We start from the raw sequence: 24,634 nt of genomic DNA on the forward strand, positions 1-24,634 counted from the left end.
TGGAGACAGAGAAGCAAGGCTGAGATGGTTTGGACATGTCCAGAGGAGGGATAGTGGATAGAGCAAAGGATGGAGATGGAGCTGCCAGGCAGGAAGAAAAGAGGAAAAACTCAGAGAAGATTCATGGATGTAGTGAAAGAGGACAGAGGCAGAAGATTGGTGCAACAAAAGAAGAGGCTAGAGGAAGACTGTGATGGAGGCAGATGATCCCTTAGGAGCAGTCTAAAGATGAAGAAGAAGAAAATATCCAGCTGATTGGATCTGACTGTGCTTATGTTAAACAGCATGTGTTGCGGAGTCATTTCTTGGCACATATTGGGCCCCTTACTGGTGGGGCATTGTTTAAACACCATTAATCCGAAAGATCAGCTTTGTGGTGGAATGGGAAATTTCCATCATGGGTGTGGAGTTGAAAAATCTGCAGTAACTGTTTAATGCTATCATGTCAACATGGACCAAAATCTCTGAGGAATGTTTCCAGCACCTTGTTGAATCTGTGCCATGGTCAATTAAGGCATCTGGATGCAAATTGGGGTCCAATCCAGTGAACTGGGTAATTAATTAGCTGGGTGTGTAGAAGATTCAAAAAGTACACCAAAAATGCCAGATGTTGCATGTTCTTTTAGCAAAATGATTACAGTATAGTAAGCCAAATAAGCTAAAGTTGGTAGATGGTAGTATGTACAACCAGTCTAAAACAAGCTTAAAAGACATCAAAGACTTCAAAAGTAGGTCAAAATCCAATTCCAAGATAAAATCCACAACCAACCCCAAAATACATCTCAAATACATCTTGAGCCAAAGACCAAATCCACTGCCGTCTAAAGCCTGGTCCAAAGTCATAATCAGAATCAGTCCAAAACTAAACTCAATTATTTTTTTCGAAAATTAGTCCAGACCGTGTCTAAAACCAGTTTAAAACCAGTTCCAAGATCAAATTTGCAGCCAGTCCACTACACACTCTGGAACAATTCCAAAACAACTGCAAATCTATTCTAAACCCAGAAACCAGTCCAAGGTCGAAATCACAATTTGTTTAAAATCAGTCCAATACTGTCAGTGTTGGGAAGGTTACTTTTAAAATGTATTCCACTACAGATTACAGAATACATGCCCCAAAATGTATTTTGTAACGTATTCCGTTACGTTACTCAATGAGAGTAACGTATTCTGAATACTTTGGATTACTTAATATATTATCATTCTTTTTACAACTACATGAATGTACTATTGCTGTGTGATTTATTACTATTACTGAAGGTCTGAACCATGGTAAAGGGACCTCTGGCTAATACGTCGGTTCCGTGTTGGGCTTGTAGCCAAAAAATGCAGTCGAGTCTTAATAGCTTACTTACAACTGGGCTCGTCAGGCACTCTTCTTGGCTGCAGTGGTTATTATTATATTTACATGCTTCAAGCTCCCATTTCTGCTCGATGACAACTCGTAGTTTTCCACACGCCTTTTTCTCTCTCCTCGCGCTCACAGACACATAACAGGTATGGCAGTCCATTCTCCCTGCAACATGGACTACACTGCCCATGAAGCTACGTTCGTTAGGGCTATGCCTGTAGCATCCTGCCTGTTAGCTTAGCACAACAACAACAACAAAAAGGCGCTCTCTCACCCAGGAAACACACAGTCGCAGAGAGAGAGCCTCACCCTGTAACCATGGCAACCGTAACGCTGCCGCCTGGAACAACAGACCGTAGCTGTCAAACAAAACCCAAACAGTCCTGACCCGCGACAATATGAAACAGGAAAATACCGCCGTGTAATCCATTTATTTCAACAAAGTAACTGTATTCTAAATACCACCTTTTTAGACGGTAACTGTAACGGAATACAGTTACTCATATTTTGTATTTTAAATACGTAACGGCGGTACATGTATTCCGTTACTCCCCAACACTGAATACTGTACATGTTCGAAAGTCTAAAAGTAGTAAAATAAGCTCAAAACCAGTTCCAATATTTAGTCCAAAACCAGATGAAAACCAAGTTAAAATCTATACAACAGTGGTCCAAAAAACCTTGTAAATACCACCTTAAAACTAATAACATATTAACCAAATGTGAAGCCAAAACCCTGAGCTCCAAAAATTATCTAATTTTATGAGATGATGTGAAAAAATTCACACAGGAGCTGCAGCAAGTTCTCCAAGTCCAAAAAGTTGTGCAGAGAACTGATCATCAAGAACACATGAGGACCTAAAATGACACCACGTGGAACCCCACACAAGAAAAAAGACGTTACTAATCCTGCTAAAGCTTTTCTTTGTTGTGCGTTAGAGTCAAAGTGTGATCCTGAGTGGCAACAACGCACAACAACACGCCTGAGGAAACAAGATAAAGAGGAAACACATGAAGGGGAACAGTAGGGAGAGGGGCGAGAGAGGCATGCCAACAGCGAGGAGAGGGAGAGAGAATCCTAATTTGTTCCTCCTTTGCTCTGTCTTTTACTTTAAGACAAACCATCACTCCCTCCTCCTCTTCCTCCTTCTCCTCCTCCATCTTCTCCTGAGCTTTCTGTCATCAGCCTCAGGCTTCACACACATACTCACAAAGGAAAACACACACACACACAAATCACACGAAAACAGAGTCGCGGGAGCAGAGGTGGTGACAGTGCTATTTTCAACCGAGCCTGAAAAAGTAGGGCTGTGCATGTGTGCTTTCGAGGGGGGGGGGGGGATGTGGCAATGACAGATGTAGAAAGACAGTGAGCACATGTTTTTGTGTGTGTTTAATTGTTTTGTGGGTATAGAAAAAAAACTCAAGCACATGTTAATCACTTTAAATGTCACCTTTTTTTCCTCCAAACACACACACAGGTCGCTCTGTCAGACTCATCTCGCTCGCCCAGTCATCGACCTCCTTCCCCACAACACACCCACAACGCCCGTCCCGTCCCTCCAGAGGTGCGCCGGCTCATTGTGAACAAAAACGCCGGAGAGACGCTGCTACAGCGAGCCGCCCGGCTGGGATACGAGGTAATAAAATGCAGACACACACACATGCACAGGTGTGCGGAGAGGTGGGTAACAGTTTTAAATTAGGCAGTCACAACTGTTGGTTGTACGTGCAAATTTGATTGACTTTAGTTCAGTTTGTAACATTTTAGTCCATTTATTTATCGGGGCCATTTTTGGCTAGTTTCCCTCGAGGACAATGTAGTCCATTTTCCCCTTGAGAGCTATTTTAGTCCAGTTTCCCTCCATCAGTGTGCACGTGTGCATGTGGTAAGTAAACTGCATGTTGTGTGTCTTGCAGTGTAAAAAGCACGTAAAGGATAGTTAAGAGTAAAGAGGTACAACTGGTGCCTTTACCATCTTAGTCCAGTTTTCCTCTTTGAGCGGGGTTTTGGCAGAGGTTGAAGCAAAAACTGAAGTTTGATGAAACCATTGAACAACACTTCTGGTCAGCATTGATTCTGGCAACCCATCAGGCAACTCTGGAGAATTTGTTTCCTGTTCATGTGTAGTTTCCTGTTTATGTGGAGGGGGTGGAGTGCTGCTGTCCTCAGCTGTGGATATGGTTGGAAAGGAATAATTTGAGGATCCCCTGAAACCCACTGACACGTCATCCACAGAGGAAGCAGTCTGGGGAGGATGACTCACACATTTCTGTCGTTAAAATCTCTGAAGTAATTCAACAGCTGTTTATTGGACTGACTGGGGTAGGGGTTTCTCTTCTTAAGAAAGGCAACCGGAGGATGTTCTCCTTCAGCAGGATCCCACTCCTCAGTTTCTCTGAGAAGGTCAACATCAGGGCATACTCAAGGTGAGATTTCACCTATTGGTCAATCCTCAACTTTAGGTGGAAAGATGCAGTTTTCATCCTCGTTGTGGACTTGGAGAAGCTATTCAGCCATGTGCCTTGAGGTATCCCGTGGGGAGGGATTCAAGGGTATGTGGTATCGGGCTTGTTGTCACAGGATATTTGGGTCCTGTACAGCCGCAGTGGTTGGTGGTCTTAGACTTTTGTCTCTGCTTTTGCAGATTGTGTGGTTTTGTTGGATTTACTGAGCCTTGACCTCTAGCTCACACTGAGGTGGTGTGCAGCCAAGTGCGAAGTGGCTGGAACGATAATTAGCACATTCAATTCTGAGGTTCTCAGCTGGAAAAGGATGAAGCCCACTCCAGGATGACAGCAAGTTTCACATGAAGTAAAGCTGTTCAGAAGTTCATAATTGAGGGAAGATTCGAGCAAGACATTGACAGACAGATTGGTGAAGATGCTGTAGATTTACTGGTTGATTTGCCCTCAAACATAAACACGAGCTGTGAGTAGTGACCACAAGAAAGCTTATCACAGCCAGCTGTAGATGCCTCCTTGGTGAGATGTTCAACTGGTAGGAGACCCAGGACATGTTGGAGAGATTAAGTCTGTTGCCTTGCTGTCCCTGTTGTCTGAAGAATTGGCATCTTTGCTTAAACTGCTGCCTCTCTTACATGAAAATCTGAGTCCAGTTTTCCTCTCTGACATGTAAGTCTAGTTTTCCAGTCCAGTTATTCTTTGTTATATTTGTATCCAACTGTCTTCAGTGGTTTTTTTAAATGTCATTCTCATCAGTAAATTCAGTTCTGATTATAAACTCTAAGAACAAGAACAAACATCACTGAATTCATGGCTTCTGGATTGTTGCATCAAAATGCTTTAAAAATAAATGTTTTTTTTTTATCTTTGATGTCAGGCTAAAAGAAAATCTTTTCGTTTTTTAGATTTTAGTTTGGCATTATGAACATCAGACATGTACACCGAAATACACTTGGACGTTTTCACACATTCATCCATTCATCCTCCTCCGCTGAGCATTGTTCTGCCTCACTCACTCTTTTTCTTAGCGGAGATCATTAATTCACACACTCCTCTTCTCGCCTTCCTTGAACTTTAATCCCCCGCTTCCAGATGAAAAAGATTAGAGAGAGACTTGCTTCCCATCCTTTCACATCCCCTCTCTCTCTAATTGAATTAGCCCTCGGCTCACCACTCACTCATTCCTCTTTTTCCCTGGTTTGATTCATTTTTCATAAAAATGAAGTCTCACCTTCATCTAAACACAAACTGAAACGCACGTGTGTACCGATCTACAGCAACAATATTTTCAAATTACCGAAGCAATAATTGGATCCGAAAGGAACAGTTAAAAGAGATAAAAATCAGGCACTGGTCTCGTTATTGCAAGTGCAGAAATAGTGAAAAAGTGTGTAAAGAGTCTCAGCTTTTCTTTGCCGCATTTCAGAGCAGCAACAGTTGATCAAGATGACTGCAGTTCATAATCAAAGCAAAAAACTGATGCTTTCATGTTCTGTTCTCAAATGTGAAATTTTGCTGTAAAGTGAATGGGTTTTTCTTTTCTTTTCTTTTTTTTTGCTGATTGTACAAAAAATGGAAAGGCTCCTCTGTGTTCTTGAATGATAATTGGAAATGAAAATACTCATCAGATGCAGAACCATTTTAAAACACTGCATGACCAAGAAAAAAAAAATCAGACAGTGTAATATTATATTGGACCATGTTTAGCTTTGATGACAACACAAGTGCATCATGGCATCGTTTCAATAAGCTTCTGTCCAGTTTTGCATAATTTTTCACCAGGATTGTGAACACATGAACAGATGATGAGTAAGACTGTTGTATAAAGACTTCTACAGCACATCCCAAAGATTCTCAGTAGGGTGAAGGACTGAACTCTGTGCCGGCCAAATCATGTGTAAAAAAATAAATAAAATATAAAATGATGTCACATGCTCCCTGAAACACTCAGTGTGAGCCCGATGAATCCTGCCATTGTTTTCTGGGAAGATGCCCGCGCCATCAGGGGAAAAAACTGTTGATTATTCAGTCCGATAGTCAGCTGACGTCATTTTTTGTGCACATAATATCACTGAACCTCGACCTGACCAACTGATGCAACAGATAATATTGTTGCCCACTTAGATTTGTAAATTAGGCAACAGGCGTGATGGGTGCTTCACTTCATCCACCTCTCGTCGTACCTTTATGCACCCATACCTCTGAACAGGCTAAATGTGAACTCATCAAACGCCATGACATTTTCCATTGCTTGAGAGTCCGGTCTATGTATGTTCCCTAGCAAACTAAAGCCTTTTTTTCTGATTAACCTCATGATAATTGGTTTTCTTAAAGTTATCTACAGTGTATCAGACAGTGTAATATTATATTGGACCATATTTAGCTTTGGTCCCGTTCCCTTGACTTCTTGGTTTTCCTTCACCATCAGAATGCCAAGAAAACCAGCCAACTACCAAAATTACCTCTAAATGATGCTGAACTGATGATTAATGAAGGTTTTTATTTTTATTGTTGTTTTTAATAATTTTAACATTAAACATCTGATTCAGAAAAGTCTGATAAAAATATCCACCTGCTAGTAAATATATGTTGTAAACTATTGTTGGAAGCAGGCTGATATTACTGTCCCGCTTTCCTGGCTGTCATCTCAGGTAACATCAACTTGAATTTGTGACATTGTGTTACAAACATCACAGCACTTTTTTTTTTTGTTGTTATTTCACTCAAATTCACTCAATGGGCTTGAAAATTAGTTTGGGATTTTTGTTTTGTTTTGGGGGGGTTTTCAGGGTCACACACACACATTCACATGGTGTGAATATTTCATGCTCTGTGTGACGGCTCCTGTCAGGGCTCACAGGTGTCGCCTAGCTTCTCGCTCGCTCTCTCTCTCTCATTGAGGTGCAGCAGTGAAGCTAATGAGCTCAGTTTGCATATGAAGCCATCATCCATCATCGCATACACACACACATTAACACACAGGTTTCCGTGCACACGTATAGAAGAACAGAAACAGTGAGGCTTTAATTATATTCTTAAGGTGGAACTGCTCTTTACTTGTAACATGATGTTTCCATGTTGGTATGTTCTCCATATAGTGTGGAATAATAAAGCCCTGTGAAACAAAAGTGTGTCTTTAAGGGCTACTATATATTTTTTAGAGCTAAGGACAATTTGATTGAGGTGGTTGGTTTTATTGTTTGTATAGATGACTGTATCATCTACATAGAGACAACTAAATATTACCACATTAACCCAACAAAACATTGTTTATCTGATCACTTTTTTGTGTGTTTGTGGTGATATATATTTAGTCCTGTGCAATTCTTGCAGAAGGTCAAGTGGGATGTGTAAGGGGGGGGAGTCAGCATGAGTAAAGAGTGGAAATGATATTCACAATAAGTCAATTTTATATGTATTTTATTAGTAAACTCTTTTCTTTATTTTGGAAATAATATTAGGCATTCTGTTGTTTTTAGGTCATTTTTTTCTCTCCTGGATTTCAGTAACTTCTTGTGGTCATTTGCTGATTGGTTCCAGCAACAGTGCACGATGTTTGTGGATTGATAACATATGGTGCAGCTAACAGAATTAATATTCCCATGATGAATTGAAGTCACATTCAGGGAAGATGGAAATGAATGTTGAGACTTTTCTACATTTGTTGTACAATTTGTAGTTATCATTTGCACTGTTAACTTGGGGACATCTTTTAAAGACAGTAAATTTTTCTGGTGGCACTGGTTGGTAAATGTAGCCAAAAATCACCTCTTTCTAAAACCAGAGTTGCTACTGGTGGCCACGTTTGGCTAAGTCACACAGACCTAGAAAACAGCCAGAAACCCACTGGTCACTAAGAGAAAATCTGTATTTCCTGAATGGTTGGCAAGTACTTACTGGCAGTAGCTAGGTAAAATTAGTCATAAGGTGGTATTTGATGCTGAACTAAAAAGCTCTTTGAAATTGCTTTGTTCACTGGCAGATTGCTGCAGTCTGCAAATACTTACCAGCTACTTGCCAAATAATAGTGAGACCTGATAAAGTGCAAAGCAAAACAGAAATGGCAAACATTCACCTTCAAGGTAAGGTTGAGCCTTACAACTGCAACCAGCACAATTTAAAAAGTACAACCTTTACTTTGAAGGTGACTAGTCCCCTTTTATGGTTTGTATCAAACTTTGTGTCTTTGTAGACAAATCACCATTTTCCATGCAAACTGCAGAGGACTATGGCAGTCTACTAGAAAGTTTTTGATGCAGCATCCTTTTTAGAACAAATTCCATGTGGTGACTACCATCGGCCCTGAGCAACCACACAACAACTGGCAAGAAAATACACTTTTTTCCCCCTTGTGACCTGTGGTTTCCAGGGTATCATAGGGGATGTATTCACAGAGGTCTCAAGGCTTGTGTGACTGCAGCCTGACACAACATCTTGCGTGTATAGCCAAAATTGTGCACACTGGACTATTGCAGAAGGATTACAACATTAGAATGAATGCAAGATGAAAAGTTGTTCATATTCTGTGATGGGTTTGTGACAGGAGGGAAAATTTACTGTGGTCTCAATTTGTTTCCACATTTGCAGGAGGTGGTCTTGTATTGTCTCGAGCGGCGAATCTGTGATGTCAACCATAGAGACAATGCTGGGTACTGTGCCCTACATGAGGCCTGTGCCCGTGGCTGGCTGGGCATTGTACGCCACTTGGTGGAGCATGGAGCCAATGTCAACTGCAGTGCTCAAGATGGAACCAGGTACCTTGCATCAAAGGAGATTTCTGCATTTGTTAGATTAAAATATAAAATTAAAGTGTAATATGAGTTCTTGCACAGGTTTCCTGGATGTTTGAATCCTATCCACTATCGGTAATTCATGAAAGATGTGTAAATGGGGACAAAGCTGAAACTGAGGTCATGAAAAATCAGATGGACTTGCAGCAAACGTAAATGTTTTGCAGGCTTAATCACATTTGAACCAAATTTTAGAAATGAATAACCTTTATAAATTTAGAAATTGCTTTTATTGTTTGTCCATGTGAATACAGAGTCAGAAGTGTTTTAGATGCCTTATTATGTTTGAGCTAGTCCAAGAACTCAAATCCAGTCCAGATTCACATCTTATTATCTACCTTATCTAAATTAAATAAGGTTATGTGAATATAATGGGTTATGTGTCTTCTTCCAGTGAGCACATTAATATTAGAAACTGTTAAGCACAAAATAAAGTAATTTAAAGTCAGGTAGCAACAGCTGCTGCTGAAACAGATTTTAAAAAGTCCTTCAAGTGATGAGGACAGATTCAGTCTCTCTTTCTTCTTTTCTCATCAGGCCACTTCATGACGCTGTGGAAAACGACCACGTGGAGGTGGTGCGCTTCCTGTTGGCCTGTGGCGCTGACCCTACTCTGACCTCCTACTCAGGACGAGCACCAATCAACATGACCCACAGCGCTGCCATGGAAACCTTTCTGGAGGGTAGGACAATAAGGAGAAGGAAGAACATTTGTGTGTGCTGTCTGTTAACTGTTGCTGTTTTTTACACATAAATCAAGTGCTGCTGATGATAATGTTTTGACATCTGTCACTTTCTTATCTGGTCAGATGGACTTAAGTTTTCAGAGCCATTAATTGACTAAAAGTTTTAGGTGGCAGTGACAGTTTCAGGTCTTGCATACTCTGCCAGTTATGAATATGGAGCATCACTACACAGACGTTTTCACATGCTCAGGTCTGGACTCTAGCTGAGTTCGTGTCCAAGATTGTGATGAATTTTTTCGTAAAGCTAGGCAGTATTTCTCAGTTTGTTTTTGTCTTAAAATGTACACCTAAACCCTGAGATCGTTTGTCCTCCTGAAAAGGTTTTCAGGATCGCTCTGTATATTTCTAAATTCATCTTTTCTCAGCCCCGGTCACCAAAAACCATTCCTTCAGCACGATGCTACCACCACCATGCTTCACTGTAGGGATGTAGTTATTAGTAAGAAATAGCTTCATCTTGCTCCACCAGTGCTTTTCCTGTAAGGTTCCCTATAAACGATTATCAAGTCAGAATTTCTTTGCTGAGAGACATAACAGAGCCACAGAGTGGTGTCCTGAAACAGGAACTACTGTAGATGAATCGATAAGGTGCACTCAGAACGTCATATATGTTGTCTTTCCTTGCTTTTTTCTGGTCACAGTCAAGAATCTACATTTCTGAAAGGCTTGCCTTTTTGAAGGGACCTCATGAAGCAGTCAGGCTGCCAGCTGTCAACACTCAGATCCACAAAACAGGATAAAACCACCGACTGTCCCACTTGCTCCCATTTTCTGTCCTGATGCGCTTCGCTGTGTTTACAAAAGTCATTAAAATTTACACATAAAAAGTCCTTTGTCCTCCGAAGAAAAATGAACAAAAGAAAGTGGAAAAAACAAAGAATTAAACATATCGTGAGAGCGAGAAAAACAGTGGAGTAAACACGGAGGAAACAGAAAGGAAAGCGATGCAGCCTGAGTGTGTGTGTTTCTGTGTGTTAGTGTGTGCGCTCGCCAGCCTGTCTGATTACCATTCCCTGCCTCTATTTGTTCTCTCTCTCCATCTCCCTTTTTTCCCTCTCTCTCTCTCCAGAGGGGTTTAATGAGGCTTGGCTACTGAATCCCAGAACAGCTTACTGCTACACACACAGACACACACACACACACACTCCTGCCAGCATCCGTCTACTCAGCGCCAAGCGCCGCGGCGACGAGCCGGCACCGTCTGAACACAAACACTCATCTTCTTCTTCCCATCTTTCACTGTGGGTCTGTGTGTGCGAGTCTGTGTGTGCGTGTCTATGCGTGTGCGTCTGTGTGTGGCTCTATTGTTTTCATCTCGCTGCCTTCATCCTCTCTGATTGGTCGGCTCTTTGATCAGCCACAAAAGCCACTGACTCTGCCGTTCTCTCCCTGCAGACTATCTCTCTGACCTCCATGGAAGGTCGGAGGGCGATCCGGGAATCTACTGGGAATTTTACAGCAGCTCAGTCTGCGGTTAGTTTACACACAAACACACACACACGTGCACACACATACACACCAATGACATCGTCAGAGGAGAAAGGCAGGAAGGCTGGGAAAGATAAATAATTTAGGATTAAAGGAATTGCATGGCCTGCAGCTGAAGACAAAAGTTAGATGAAAAGAAATGCAGTTGAACTTTTGTTAAAAAAAAAAAAAAAAAATCCAGGGACTCAGAAAAAATCAGGACAAAAGGAAGCTTTGATAAACCAGCCGGGACTAAAAGAACCACAGCAAACTCAATTACAGCTGATGGAACTACAACAAAACCGGTTAGAGCTAACCTCTAACCTCTAAACCAGTTAAGAGTAAAGGCACTGCCATGAATTTAATTAGGAATATATAATTACCCCTAACCCAACTGCAATGACAAGAACTACCATTACACCACTCATAACTACTAAACCTGTGTGTAATGATTCCAACTCTAAGACACTGGTACTGAAAACATTTGCATTTATCGATATTTCAGTTAACAGTTAAATGAGAATTAAGTGTAAATACAAGAGCAGCTCGTTGTCCAGTAACAATTGAACTGAAGTTTAGGATAGGACTAAGAAATTTAAACTGAAGGTTTGGGGCTCGAGAATTAATGGTCTTTGGAAAGTTACAATTAAAGAATTAAGACCACATGGTAGTGAGCAGTAGACAGCTGTTTGCCATCACGTCAGCATCAACCATGGAAATCACAGGTGACCAAGTCAAACTGCTAGCTCCCAGAGTATTTACAAGGAGGCCATTGGTGTTAAAGCAACTCACAATAGGGAAAGAAAGCCAGACTAAAACTGGGACTAGTGCAGAAAAGGACCTTCGATGATGATTTTTATGTGTTGTTGTGGACTCTTGTTTGTGCAGAGCCATCCAGTGAAGAAGGTGTATATAATATCCTTGCTGATCCACCGGGACCAGAGGAGGAGGAAGAAGATGAAGAAGAGGAGGAGGAGGAGGAGCAACGTGCTAGGAGGGAAGTGTTTGAGTTTGAACTCTCCGACCGACCGTTGCTTCCCTGCTACAACATCCAGGTGTCACTTTCCCAAGGGTAAGTCCAAAATACCCACCGTCCTTATGTCCCTCTTAGAAGCTTACATAACCAGAACGTAAAGGTCAAAAACAGGAGCAAGTATGCTCAGAATATCAACTTAAGAATCTAATAATGAGGACAGATTTAATAGAGCAAGAGTTTAGGTAGCTTTTTCCACCAGCACAGTATACTTGTCCATGCAGAGCCAGCTCTGGCTTGATGCCTTTGACATCAACCTGCATTTTGACAGCTCTGAGAAACAAACATTACATATAAAGGTGGGAAAATATCCATGTGAACAAGGAACTGCGGGTTGCAGCTGTGTGCCTTTTGTGGTGTCATGCTCATGCCAGCTTTTTGGTGCTGGCACCAGATCTTGTTGGTGGAAATGAAATAAATGTTTCCTTATTGGGCACCTGCAGCTCATTGTTGGAAAAGAGGTAAATGACATGAAAGACTAAAGCTTGTTAGAACAATGCGAGGTGGATATAGAGGATAAAACCTGATGGGCCCAAAAGATGGAGAAAAGGGACAAATGTCAAATTTTGTTGTCGTAAAAGATCTTGGACTCAAGGATGTAGATTAAACACATCGGAATAGCGGAAACAGAAACTTGGATCGACTGTATTAGAATTAACAGGCATTAGAATGGGATTAGGATTAGTGGTGCTCCTGATTAACTATTACTGTAGGTACTAGGTGGATAAAATAAATTAGACCTCAATAAACTAGTGTCTGGGACATAAGTTTAAAAAAAAAAAAATTAATTATAATAATATCTATCTATCTATCTATCTATCTATCTATCTATATATATATATATATATAGATAGATAGATAGATAGATAGATAGATAGATAGATAGATAGATAGATAGATAGATAGATAGATAGATAGATAGATAGATAGATAGATATAGATATATATATGCTAAATATATATGCATGTGTAACCATGGAGGATGTCTATATAAAATAGCCTAGTCTTTTCTAACTAAAACAACATGTACATTGTAGACACAGCTGCCCTGGGGCGCACTGACAGAGAATGAAATGCCTAGAAGTACTACAGGACCACTGGGTCAAGGAATTAGAAGTAAAGGAAATAGGATAAACAAAAGGGCCATAAGTGTGTTAGGGTTATGATTAAAAGATCCAGGCCAAGACTAAGAAGGCTGGGATGAGAAGAACCAGGGCTAAATCCAAAAGGACCAAAGGATCTAAGACAAAAGCCAAAGCGAGATCAACGAGAACTTAAAATGTATGCGTTAAACAAACAAGGATCGAACAGGCTTAAACAACATGTACCGTAAGAAACTGAACTAGAACTAAATTCAGGACTGAATGTTAGTGTCATGGGCTAGGTCTGTGACCCAGTGTTTGAGTTCTTATATGTATCTTTTGTATTCATTTGTGCCCTAGTTTAGCTCACCTAGTTAATTTCTAGATTGCTGTTTAGTTTTGTTCCTTAGTTGTTTAAGTCATCTCCCCCTGTACTAAGTCTCCCTGGTTCATGCATCATGTCTGCGTGGTTATGTTTAGTTCATGTCATGTCTAATCTCCATGTTTCCTGTTTTACTTTGAAAGTCTGTATTCAATGTCAGTGTATTTAGTTTCAATTCTCCTGTCCTGTCGTTAGGTTCATGTGTGTCAGCTGTGCTCCCATGTGTGGCCACTTCCCCTGATCATCCCTCATGTGTATTTAGTCTCTGTGTTTCATATAGTCTGTGTCGCGTCGTCTGTGTTCCCACCCTCCATGTTGTCACAGCCAGTCTTAGTATTCATAGTTATGGTTTCCTGTGTCTTCATAGTTTTTTTTATTGTTTTACTTTCCCAGTTTAGTCATAGTTTCGTTTGTCACTGCCTTTCTGCCTTGTCTGCACTCCTTGTCACCAGCCACAATAAAGGCTCGCTTTCAGTTAAGTTTACTCCAGTCTACTCTCGTGTGTTCGCACCTGGGTCCACCACACACACCACCGCACGGTCTGCCTCCGCAGATTGTGACAGAGTTAAAGGACAAAGGACAAAAAAATGACTACAGGAGGTAAAGAAAACAGAAACGTAACTAAGTATATTAGGTAGAAAGCTAAGAGGACTAGGGACAAAAAAAATGTAGGTTAAAGGAACGGGGACTAACCCGTGTATAACCAAAAGGACTAAGACTAAAAGAAACACCAAATATTAGGTTTAAGGACTACATAGTACAGGAGAACTGGGCTTAACAAACTCAAACTAAAGCAGCAAGGTTAAGTAAGTCTAACCTGAGATTAAAAAAAAAAAAGACCAAAGACTAATTTATTAATAATATTGGGGCTACAGAACTAGGACAAACACACTGGGACTAAATTAGGGCTACAGGCAGTAATTCTAAAAGACCAAGGGCTACAGGAAATAGTGCTAAATGGATGTGACTAAAGAAAGAGGGACTAGCAAATACCCCACCTGTGTACACACTTTGTGTTTCTTATTCACACTCATTTTATCTTCTTCACACTCACACATTCCTCCTCAGTGTTGTTCTAACACGTCTTTTCACACTCGCACACACTCAGACACCAATTAAGGCGGCGGAAAGCAGCTCGGAAAGGAAAGAAGGGAGCAGCGGAGGAGGGAGAATGGATGAAGGGTGGTGCGAGAAGGAGAGAAAAAAGATCCTCGGCGGAGGAGAGGGAGGACAGACGGAGAGGTCGTTAACGAGGATTGCATCGCTGTGGCGACGCAGCTAATTGGCTTCCACTCCGTCTTCCTCCCCTGTCGCTTTTCTCCGCCTCTCTCTTTCTCTTCTTCGCTCACTCTCTTTTTTCCTCTCTGCCGTCTGATGTTGTATTAATGGCTCTTCCTGGATACAAGGCCACCGGGCAGCGACACACATTTCACCGAGCTGTTTAAAATTCAGGCAGCAACTGGCTTTAAAGCAACATGTGGCCTTGTCCATGGCACTGAATGTGTGTGTGTGTGTGTGTGTGTGTGTGTGTGTGTGTGTGTGTGTGTGTGTGTGTGTGTGTGTGTGTGTGTTAATCTGCCCTTGACACGCACACACATTGACAGACATTGTGAATCAATAACAGCTCCATTGATGTTTTCAGTTGCTACAGCAGAATATATAAAAGAGGAGCTGTCACCTTCTTTTTTCCTCCCACCTTCCTCTTCCCTCTTTGGCATCCGTGGAAGCCAAATTTAAAATTTTGCCTCAGCTGAATATATAATATATAATCTGTCAAGCACCACTGCAGTCATTATACAGCAGCCCAAAGTGTTCAATATTAAATTATGGGCTCGAGCAGCAATGAGTGGGTGAGGGGTTTTATTATGGGCAATGTAGACCTCTTCAAACCTGAAGTCTTATTTTTTCAATGTACACTATGCGGCAGTAGAGAACACTCACTAATATGTCACGACTGGATTGTTGGTTTCACGCGCGGTACTCTCAAGATAGGGCCCTGTGAAACTGCAGTAGAATTCATTTCACTTTTAGTGGTTTCAGTTGTAGTGATTACTGGCCAATCAGGATGCATTGGGAGATTGTGTCAGTGTAAAAAATTGCACAATAGTGACACAGTAAAATTAACTTGCTTACTTGTTAAACACGATACATGTGTTCTTAAAAACTGTTACATGTAGTGGAAGCCTAATGCGGGAGCTGCAAGTTTGACAACTTTTTGTAGTGGCATATTCAAGCCACTTGACCAGATTTTTACCAATAAAACAAAAAATTTTCCTCAAGTTTTGACATGATAGCGTACCATGGAAAAGTATCGAGACACCCCTGAATTGTCTTGATGCATGCTCAATCATTCTGGGTAAGAAAATCCCAATAGGTTGATTTTGTTCATCGGGGCGTAGCGTTTTCAGTGGGAGTGGGGAATGAAATGTTTAACGGCTTATTGTTTATAAGGTTGGGGAAACCTGCAGTCAGCTGAGACTGAAGAGGTCACGTGGATGAGTGACGAAAAGTTTCTCCCACTGAAAACACTTATGTCCAGATGAACAGGATCAACCCATTGGCACCCCTGAATTCTTATTATTTTGCTCCAAGAGGCCAAAAGCACAGGGACAAAATTAGGGCTACACGCACTAATCTCACTCAAGTTGTTCAAATCATAGGAACCTGTTCAATGTGTTAAAAAAATTAAAATATATATATATATTGACATCGAACTTATCACTCTATGAGCCTTTTAAAACACCATTTGAAATTGATCTGTACATTTCCCCTTCTTGTTTCCTCCAGTCCCAGGAACTGGCTCCTTCTTGCAGATGTCTTGGGTCGCCTTCGGATGACTTCTCGGTCCTTTCGCCGCCTCTTCCCACAGCTCAACGTCCAGTCCATCCCTGAAGACGAGTTCTACCGGCAGGCATCCTTGTCACAGCTCCTGACAGGTCCTGATGAACAGGAGTTGGCCTCCTTCAGGCCAGATGTCAAAGACCCTCTGGAGCTGGTGGAGGCCACACCCGAGCTGGCTGGCATGCTAGGCTCTTCAGTGGAGTTTGTGGATAGTCGCTGGGACTCACTGGAAGCTTCGCCACCACCAACTCCATCTCCACCACATTCACCAAGACCGCTGCAGCGTGTTCCACCACCATTATCCCCAGAGCAACATGGACCAGATGCTGGTCCTAAGGTGGGAAATGTGGTGCTGAGCCAGACTGAGTCCAGGGGTCAGGGATTTAAAAACCTGGGATATTCTACTCCAGCAGAAAAGGCAGAAACTAAACTAAATCCCAGCATATGGGAACCACAAAAGCAAGGAATTAAAATTGCTGTGGGTCCTTCAACCACTAAGCCAAACATGACATTGAATGCTAGCCTGTGGGAACCACAAAGACAGCGTTCTAAGAATCCTCAGGTCATGGGTTCTGCTAATCCGGACTCTAAGATGGACTCAAACCTGTGGGAACAACCGCAGCAAGGCAATAAAACGGTCCAAATCACTTCGGTCAAATCTGATGTGATGGCTGGGACTAGCATGTGGGAACCACAGCGACTACGAAGTCGAAATCCTGGGATTTCTGATGCTAAATTGGACACAGCAGTATTAGAAACACCACGACTTCGGAATAAGAACATTGGGAATTCCACTCCCACTCATTCAAATGGTGCAGTGGATGCTAATGTGTGGAAACGGGAAAATCAAGGAAACATAAGCAACAGGGTTTTGGACTCTACAAACCCAGCTGCTGCAGTTGACTGTAGTGCTTGGGAACCCCAGCGACTGCGAAGTAAGAATGCTGGGATCTCTGGCCCTGCAAAGTCGGATGTCAGGGTGGATGCCACCACATGGGAATGTCAAGGAATAAAGAGAATGGGCAGCAACAGTGGAGCACCAAAAAGAGAGGCTAATCCCTGTGTCACCCAAGGTGAATGCACTAAGAACATAAAGATGGACCCTGCTTGGCAGAGGAACTTGACGAATGTTAGAGTTCATATCAGGGACTTGGGAATGAAAGTTGGCACTGTTCCAAGAGACTTAAAGAAAGAGCCAGGTAAAGTGGTTGGGAAGGGTGCCAGGATCAAAGGGAAGTCATGAAATGACAAAACACCAGGAAATTTGAAGAGACATATCCTGACAGAAATAAACTGAGAAGCATTCCAACATACATGTAAAAACATTGTAAATTAATATCTGGACATTGAAAAGACAGTTAACTCTGTGGCAAGACTGTACCAGTATTAAATGTGTGTTATATGTAAACTGTAAATAGTCTTTGTTTGTTTCGGGGTTTTGTTTGTTTTTTAATTTATGAGCACAGAATTGACGGATCATTTTTTTTCTTTGTAAATGCAGTCTGGTGTAAATACAATGGCATTCCTGTTGACATGCTAAGATTGTTGGTTCACGTCTGGGAAGCTGTTTGTTACCTTTGTGTGTAATTTTGTATTCAGCATCCTGTTGGCTTTTGTCACCAATCTATTACTGTCCAATAAATATGAGGAAAGAAAACAAATGAGTTAACTGTCTGAATTATCCTGAGCAAACTGCAAAGACTTGAGTTTATATACTCATTTTTACAGTCATGTAAAAAATAAAATTTGCACCGGATTTTGTAATCCGGTGCAAATTAGGTACACCTCATGATCCAGTAGCTCGTAGAACCACCGTCAGTAGCAATAACTTGATGCAGTCTTTTTTATGTATAACTTTATTATTCCCTTGTATCTTTGTTGAGCACTACTGGCTCACTTTTCTTTACAGCATTACTTACATTCACTGAGGTTTGTTGGCATTCATTAATTAACAGCTCTATTAAGGTCCTAATTTCAGCATTTCAGTGATGTTGAGGTATGATGTGATTGTAAATTGCAACAGGGGCCATGATAGAAAAACTGCATTATGCTGCTAACTGAACTTCCGCTCTTTGCAAACAACTGCAAAGGGGCATGCTAATGCAAAGCTAACCAAGGACCCAGAGTGATTTTAAAGCTGAGAGAATGCCAACCCAATATCTATAAATATATATGGTGGCCCCTAGATTAGGGCTGCCACAATTAGTCGACTAGTCACAATTATGTCGACTATCAAAATCGTAGACGGCTAATTTAATAGTCGACTCATCGCTTGAAGCTTTGCAAAATCCCAAAAGACGCAGGAATAAGTAGTAGGATTTAAGAGTGTAATAACGGACTGAAACAGAAGATGGCAGCACTGCATGTACAAGGATGCCAGCTGCCGTTAAACCCCAAAGAAGAAGAAGCAGTGTCCGGTATCGTAGCTGTGTCCAAATTCAGGAACCGCATCCTCCTGTGCCCACATTTGTAGGCCAATTATGTTACAGCGACACGACGAAGACTGTCCAAATTCGAAGACTCTGACAAATGCGGCCGACAAATGTGCCCTTCATTTCCCCAGATTTGAAAGATGGGTCGGGTGTATACTTTGCTGTCCAACCTATCCCAGAATTCATAGCACGGCCCTGCTCAGTTTCCAACAATGGCGGATGCTAGTTAGTTTTAATATCATTCTTATTATTCTTTCTCAGTCACAAAATAAATGTTTAACATATTTTCAGGCGAGAATGTAGCTGTGTAAACTTCAAATATCTGCTCAGTTTATCAAGACACCACATATTTTCAAAAGCGTTCAGATGTTTTTGGAGACGTCTGTTACCCACCAGCTCGATAGTTAGCCGGGGTTCAAGGCTCACTAGAGCCGGTGAGAACACCGGACTCCCGGCAAATCGTTTTCAAACCCGCCGCTGTCTTTCGCTACTCAGGTTAAACATGATATAGAAGTCACTTAGATAACTTAAAAATGTTCGTTTTTGTTTTGTTTTTTGTATTTATTTGTTCCTGAGTAAATCGGTTTGGCTGAGATTAAACTTCTAGTTTTTACACAGCTGAATAAACGTCAAGCAGTCAAATGATTATCAGAAATGTGAGATGCTCGAGAACATACTCCGGTGTCCTGTTACATTTTAGATAGCAAGGAGCAGACGGCTGAGTTTATTAAACTCCACCGAAACAGTCTGCAAATTTCATTAAAATGTAATAAATGTATTGTTGCCTGTTATCTGTTGTGTCCCGCCGGCTCTGTTCCTGTGCTACGGCCAGTGTAACTACCGCCCTTCCCCCCTCTCCCCAGCGCAAGCACAAGGCTCGTGTGCGGAGTGAAGCGAAAAAAAGTGTGAGAGAGTGAGAGAAAGAGAGAGAAAAAACACGCTCACGTTGTTCACTTCAAAGAGTCGACTCTAACGGTGTGTTCACACCGAACGCGATGGATGCGAATAGAGCGTCAGGTTCACATGTAAAGTCAATGGAAAGGCGCGATGACCCGCGTTTGTGGCTCCCGCGAAAATTGGGAAGCAGATTTGCGTCGCTAAAATGCCAAAACGCCTGAAATGTGCGTCAGTGTAGCACGTTTGGAGTGTTTGACTCGCGAAAAAAACCACGCGTGTCAGTTTTTGTGTTGCATTTTGTGCATACGCGCGTTACGCGTCTACCGCTTGAGTTGGAAAAATCTGAACTCCAGCGTCAAATCGCGCCGCGACAACCAATCAGGAGCCTGGTGACCAGTGTTGGGAAGGTTACTTTTAAAATGTATTCCATTACAGAATACAGAATACATGCCCCAAAATGTATTCTGTAACCTATTCCGTTACGTTACTCAATGACAGTAACGTGTTCTGAATACTTTGGATTACTTAATATATTGTGGCGAGTTCAGACAAGGAGGAGACTGTCATGGTCTACGGTGGGTGGCTGGAGTTTCCATTAGGCTCCTGAACTGACCTGGGATCCGCCCCTGGGCAGGGCCAACTCCAGCTCCTGCACACCTGGAGCCTATTGCAGGCTATCAAGCCAGAGGGATTTAAACCACACATCGATGTTCACTCACTGCCAGTTCGTCATCAACCCATGTTGGTAACAGGTCTTGTGTTTCAAATTCTCGCTGTGATTCATCTTACTAACAAAGACTCTTTTGTGCTACAGTTGCTGTACCCACCCTGGCTCACTCCACCTCCGGACTCGGAATACCTAGTGATCATTTTGGAAATCCCTCTGTGCCTCACCTGCCTGCCCTCCTGCCATCACCCTCCATCTGGAGCCCCGGATCTCAGGTCAGCCTTTCCACACCACTCAGCCTCCCCTGGATCTTCATCATCCCCCTCTCCAACACTCCAGGTCCCTAACTGCAAGTAAGAATTGCTGCCCTTATACTGGCCACTTCTGAGCTGCCTTCACTACCTGCCTAACTCCTATATCCTCTCCCCTCAGTGTGACTGTTCCCCACTCAGCTCCGTTCCACTTCTCAGGCCTCGTTCCCTCGCCCTAGCCACGTTCCCCTGGGCATGCCACACCAAGGCTCCACGTCTCGTCATTTTCTGTCTTTGCCACATTTCCCTTTTTTTGTTCCCCTTGCACTTAACCGTAATAAACTATTAAATCATCTACTGCCTCCGCTCTGGGTTTCTGCACCTGAGTCCTATTCAGTACCGGCCATCCGTCGCCGTGACAGAGACGGAGGTATCGTTTGGTCTTGCTTCCCGTGAGCTAGCCAGGGAGCACAGCCGTTTATTACATTTGCAGAAGAACACACTGCCACTAGCTAACTGCTCAGCGCGGCAACCACAACACACATAGGGCGCCCTCTGACCCCGGAAGGACACACCGTCGCAGCGAGAGGGCGTCACCCGTCACCATGCCGTGCTACGCGAAAAAGACGGCGTAGCACGGCAGTGCAGCGTGGGATCTGGACACAAGCAATGGAGGCACAACCTGTAGAACCATCCGAGCCCTTTCGATGTGGCCTCACAAAATTATCACGACCACAACAACCGTGAAAATAGTTGGATCGACACTGCTGCTCAATCACAGCTGCCTGACCAATGTTTTTCATTAGCAATTTAGCAAAGTTGATGGTGGTGGTGTGTCTGTGTGAGTGAAAGACGGAGAGGGAGAGCGAGCGACAGAATTTCTGTTATAACCTTCATTTTTATGGACGCACAGTGTGAGCACTCAGGTCGCATCAGAGCATCGGGCCGTATAGTGTGAGACCCTGCATCGTGACCTATGAACTAATAACCCCTGCGAGTCAATCGTACAGTTTGAGCAGGAGCTGAATCGCGCGACTGAAAAAAAGCGCACAGTGTAAGCCCAGCATAATACGGCGGGGTCCCTGTCGGCTTGTAGCCGAAAAATAGCTCTACTTTGTTGTGTGGGTCAACTTTTCTTGCGACAGACAGAGAGAGGCGTTGAAAGGCTGCTCCAACGGAACTTGTTGTTTTCGGAGGAAAACACGAACACAGTGTACAGTCGAGTCTTAATAGCTTACTTACAACTGGGCTCGTCAGGCTCTCTTCTTGGCTGCAGTGGTTATTATTATATTTACATGCTTCCAGCTCCCGTTTTTGCTCGATGACTGCTCGTACCTTTCCACTCCCCTTTTTCTCCCTCCTAGCGCTCACAGACACATAACAGGTATGGCAGTCCATTCTCCCAGCAGCACGGACTACACTGAACATGATGCTACATTCTTTAGAGCTATGCTTGTAGCATTCTGCCTGTTAGCTTAGCACAACAACAACAACAACAACGAAAGGGCGCTCTCTCACCCAGGAAACACACAGTCGCAGAGAGAGAGAGCGTCGCCCTGTAACCATGGCAACCGTAACGCTGCCGCCTGGAACAACAGATCGTAGCTGTCAAACAAAACCCAAACAGTCCTGACCCGCGACAAAATGAAGCAGGAAAGTACCCCAGTGTATTCCATTTATTTCAACAAAGTAACTGTATTCTGAATACCACCTTTTTAAACGGTAACTGTAACGGAATACAGTTACTCATATTTTGTATTCTAAATACGTAACAGCGGTACATGTATTCCGTTACTCCCCAACACTGCTGGTGACATGGCTCTGACCTAGGTCAAAGGGGCAGATCCAGCCAAAGCCCTTCATTCTTCATTCAATATGGAGGAAAAGCTAATCAGTGCCGTGGCAAATCATCCCGAGCTCTATGATGCTAGATACTATTTCTACCGAGACAGGAATAAAAAGGACCTAGCTTGGAGACACATAAGTGAGGAGATCGGGCAACCTGGTAAGTTCATTCCTTCTTCTTTTTAATTTTCAGACTGACCCGATGAAGCCACGCAAAAGCTAGCAAGCCCGCCTACTGTCCCGCGATTTTCCCACTGTTGTACAGTGCAGAGCATCGCTTCCGCGTCATTGATGTTGGGTGGTACGGGAGGACCAGCGACGGTGGTATTCTGGCCAACTCCACCTTTGGTCAGGCTCTTCGAGCTGGGACTCTCCATCTGCCTCCTGACCAGCCTCTACCTGGTGGAGAACACCGTGGAGCCCAGCCCCATGTCTTTGTGGCTGATGAAGCATTCCCGCTGCGGCGTGAGCTCATGAGACCTTTCCCTGGACGCCTCCTCCCTTTAGAGAAGAAGATCTTTAACTATCGCCTTTCCAGGGCCAGGATGATAGTGGAGGGTGCCTTCGGTATCCTCTCCTCACAGTGGAGGTTGTATCGGCGCGCTATGGAGCTCCGTCCTGAAATTGCGGAGAAGTGTGTGAAGGCAACTTGTGTTCTCCACAATTTTCTGCGCTGTGTGGACGAGAGAGGGGCACCTGCTGTGAGAGGTGTGGCACCTGCTGTGGTGGAGCCATTGCAAGGCCTGGGTCGTATGGCAGCAAACAACTCCTCCAGAGAGGCTGTCCTGGTGAGGGAGGGCTCACTTCTCAACAGAGGGAGCTGTGTCTTGGCAACCAAAGGAGTAGCCTGTTTGAAGTCCGAGTGACTTCCCCACAACGGCTCTTTTAAGAGCCACCCACACTCGGACACTCGTTAGAGCCACCTCTAACGAGTGTTCCTGTCTTTTTAAATTTTTCATAATAAATGGAGCTCTACTTCAAAATAAACTAACCTCTTTTTACTCTCTTAAGTAACTTGTCTTCACTATGTTCCTATATACAGTGTGGTACGCTAACCAGATAATGCGTTTATTCAGAGGACATCTGCAGGAGAAAGTGGAAGAGCCTCAGGGACACATATAATAAGGAGAAGAGGACAGAGAAGGAGAAGAGGAGTGGGTCTGCAGCAGGATCGGGGAGGAGATGGAAGCTCTTCGCGGTCATGGGGTTTCTAGACCCCTTCCTCACCCCGCGGGAGACTAGCGGCAATATGGTGCGGACCGTGGAGAACTTCTCCCCCGAGGACCAGGGACAGCCCGAAGAGGCAGCAGGGGTGTGTCAGTCAGAAGGTATGTTTACAATGAATTAATGTAGGCAGTTAATTTATGCGTGTTGTCATACAGGAATATATTTTGTTTATTAATAAACAGTATACAGTAGTCCCGCTGATGGACCGTCACTGCCTCGCCTTTAGGGACTCCAGGATAGTCAGCTCCACCGCTGATGGACCGTCCTGGGACCCGTCCCTCGCCCGCCTTCGAGCTGTCCTCCTCTGTGGGCCTGTAAAACACAGCACAAAACACCACAAAGTAATGAGAAGGCTGCAACCAGATTTTCATTTTCAAAATTGAAAAAAAAAAACAGGATATGAACAGATTGGTTGTAGATATTTAGTAAAGGTGATCACAAGGGGATTCAAGCAAGTAAAAAGCTATCAGTGCTTGATGTTCATACCTGTGGGTGCAGCAGCAGGAGCTGAGGGACCAGGGACTGGGGAGCCAAGAGAAGCAACAGGGGAGGACTCTGCTGCATGATTACTTGACTCTATCAAGACAATATTAAATGTTAACAGGTTGAAGACAATAGTCATAGAGAATATTATGTTATTATATACTTATTATTATATATAGTGGTCTCTCATTTATTGCAGCACATGAACAGTAGTCACAGTTCTCACAAGTTGATTCTCAAAGTGCAAACCTTTGTCGATGTTAAAACGTAAAAGTATTATGCCGCGCTTTTTCTCCGTCTGCGGCGCCACTTTTTTGTGCCTTTTTCGCTCCCGGTGCAGGTGTCTATTTCCGAATGAGGGTCATAGTTAAGAGTGTTTTTGTGCTGTTTTTTCCTATTGGACGTGATGGTTATCAAAACCAAACATGATAAGTTTGGCAAGCGCAGGAGACACGACACGGAGGACATTTGTCATTTGGGCTGCAGAATGCAATGCGCATTGTTGAAAGCTGTACGGTGCAATAAAAAAAAATCAGCAAAAAGGCGAGGCAGTGACGGTCCATCAGCAGGACTACTGTATACTGTTTATTAATAAACAAAATATATTCCTGTATGACAACACGCATAAATTAACTGCCTACATTAATTCAAATTCAAATTCAAATTTTATTTGT

The 24,634-nt window shown here is 43.0% G+C and overlaps 2 protein-coding genes across 2 annotated transcripts in view; both read left to right on the forward strand.

The window, feature by feature from the left end:
• LOC113015506 (BCL-6 corepressor-like) overlaps positions 1 to 17,819 on the forward strand; it is an 81,823-nt gene extending 64,004 nt beyond the window's left edge. The window contains exons 8-13 of the mRNA XM_026157493.1: positions 2,833 to 2,991; positions 8,405 to 8,571; positions 9,145 to 9,290; positions 10,749 to 10,826; positions 11,709 to 11,892; positions 16,105 to 17,819. Coding sequence (XP_026013278.1) covers positions 2,833 to 2,991; positions 8,405 to 8,571; positions 9,145 to 9,290; positions 10,749 to 10,826; positions 11,709 to 11,892; positions 16,105 to 17,401 — 2,031 coding nt within the window. The 3' untranslated portion in view covers positions 17,402 to 17,819. The remainder of the gene's footprint in view (positions 1 to 2,832; positions 2,992 to 8,404; positions 8,572 to 9,144; positions 9,291 to 10,748; positions 10,827 to 11,708; positions 11,893 to 16,104) is intronic.
• A 4,461-nt stretch (positions 17,820 to 22,280) lies between these two features.
• Positions 22,281 to 23,871, forward strand: LOC113015906 (transcription factor Adf-1-like). Its single transcript, XM_026158279.1, has 2 exons — positions 22,281 to 22,410; positions 23,327 to 23,871. The coding sequence occupies exons 1-2, from the start codon at positions 22,281 to 22,283 to the stop codon at positions 23,596 to 23,598; spliced, it is 402 nt and encodes a 133-aa protein (XP_026014064.1). The 3' UTR covers positions 23,599 to 23,871.
• The last annotated feature ends 763 nt before the right edge of the window (positions 23,872 to 24,634 follow it).

Source organism: Astatotilapia calliptera, chromosome 23, assembly GCF_900246225.1.
Source record: "Astatotilapia calliptera chromosome 23, fAstCal1.2, whole genome shotgun sequence".
In the NCBI taxonomy this organism is placed as follows: domain Eukaryota; kingdom Metazoa; phylum Chordata; class Actinopteri; order Cichliformes; family Cichlidae; genus Astatotilapia; species Astatotilapia calliptera.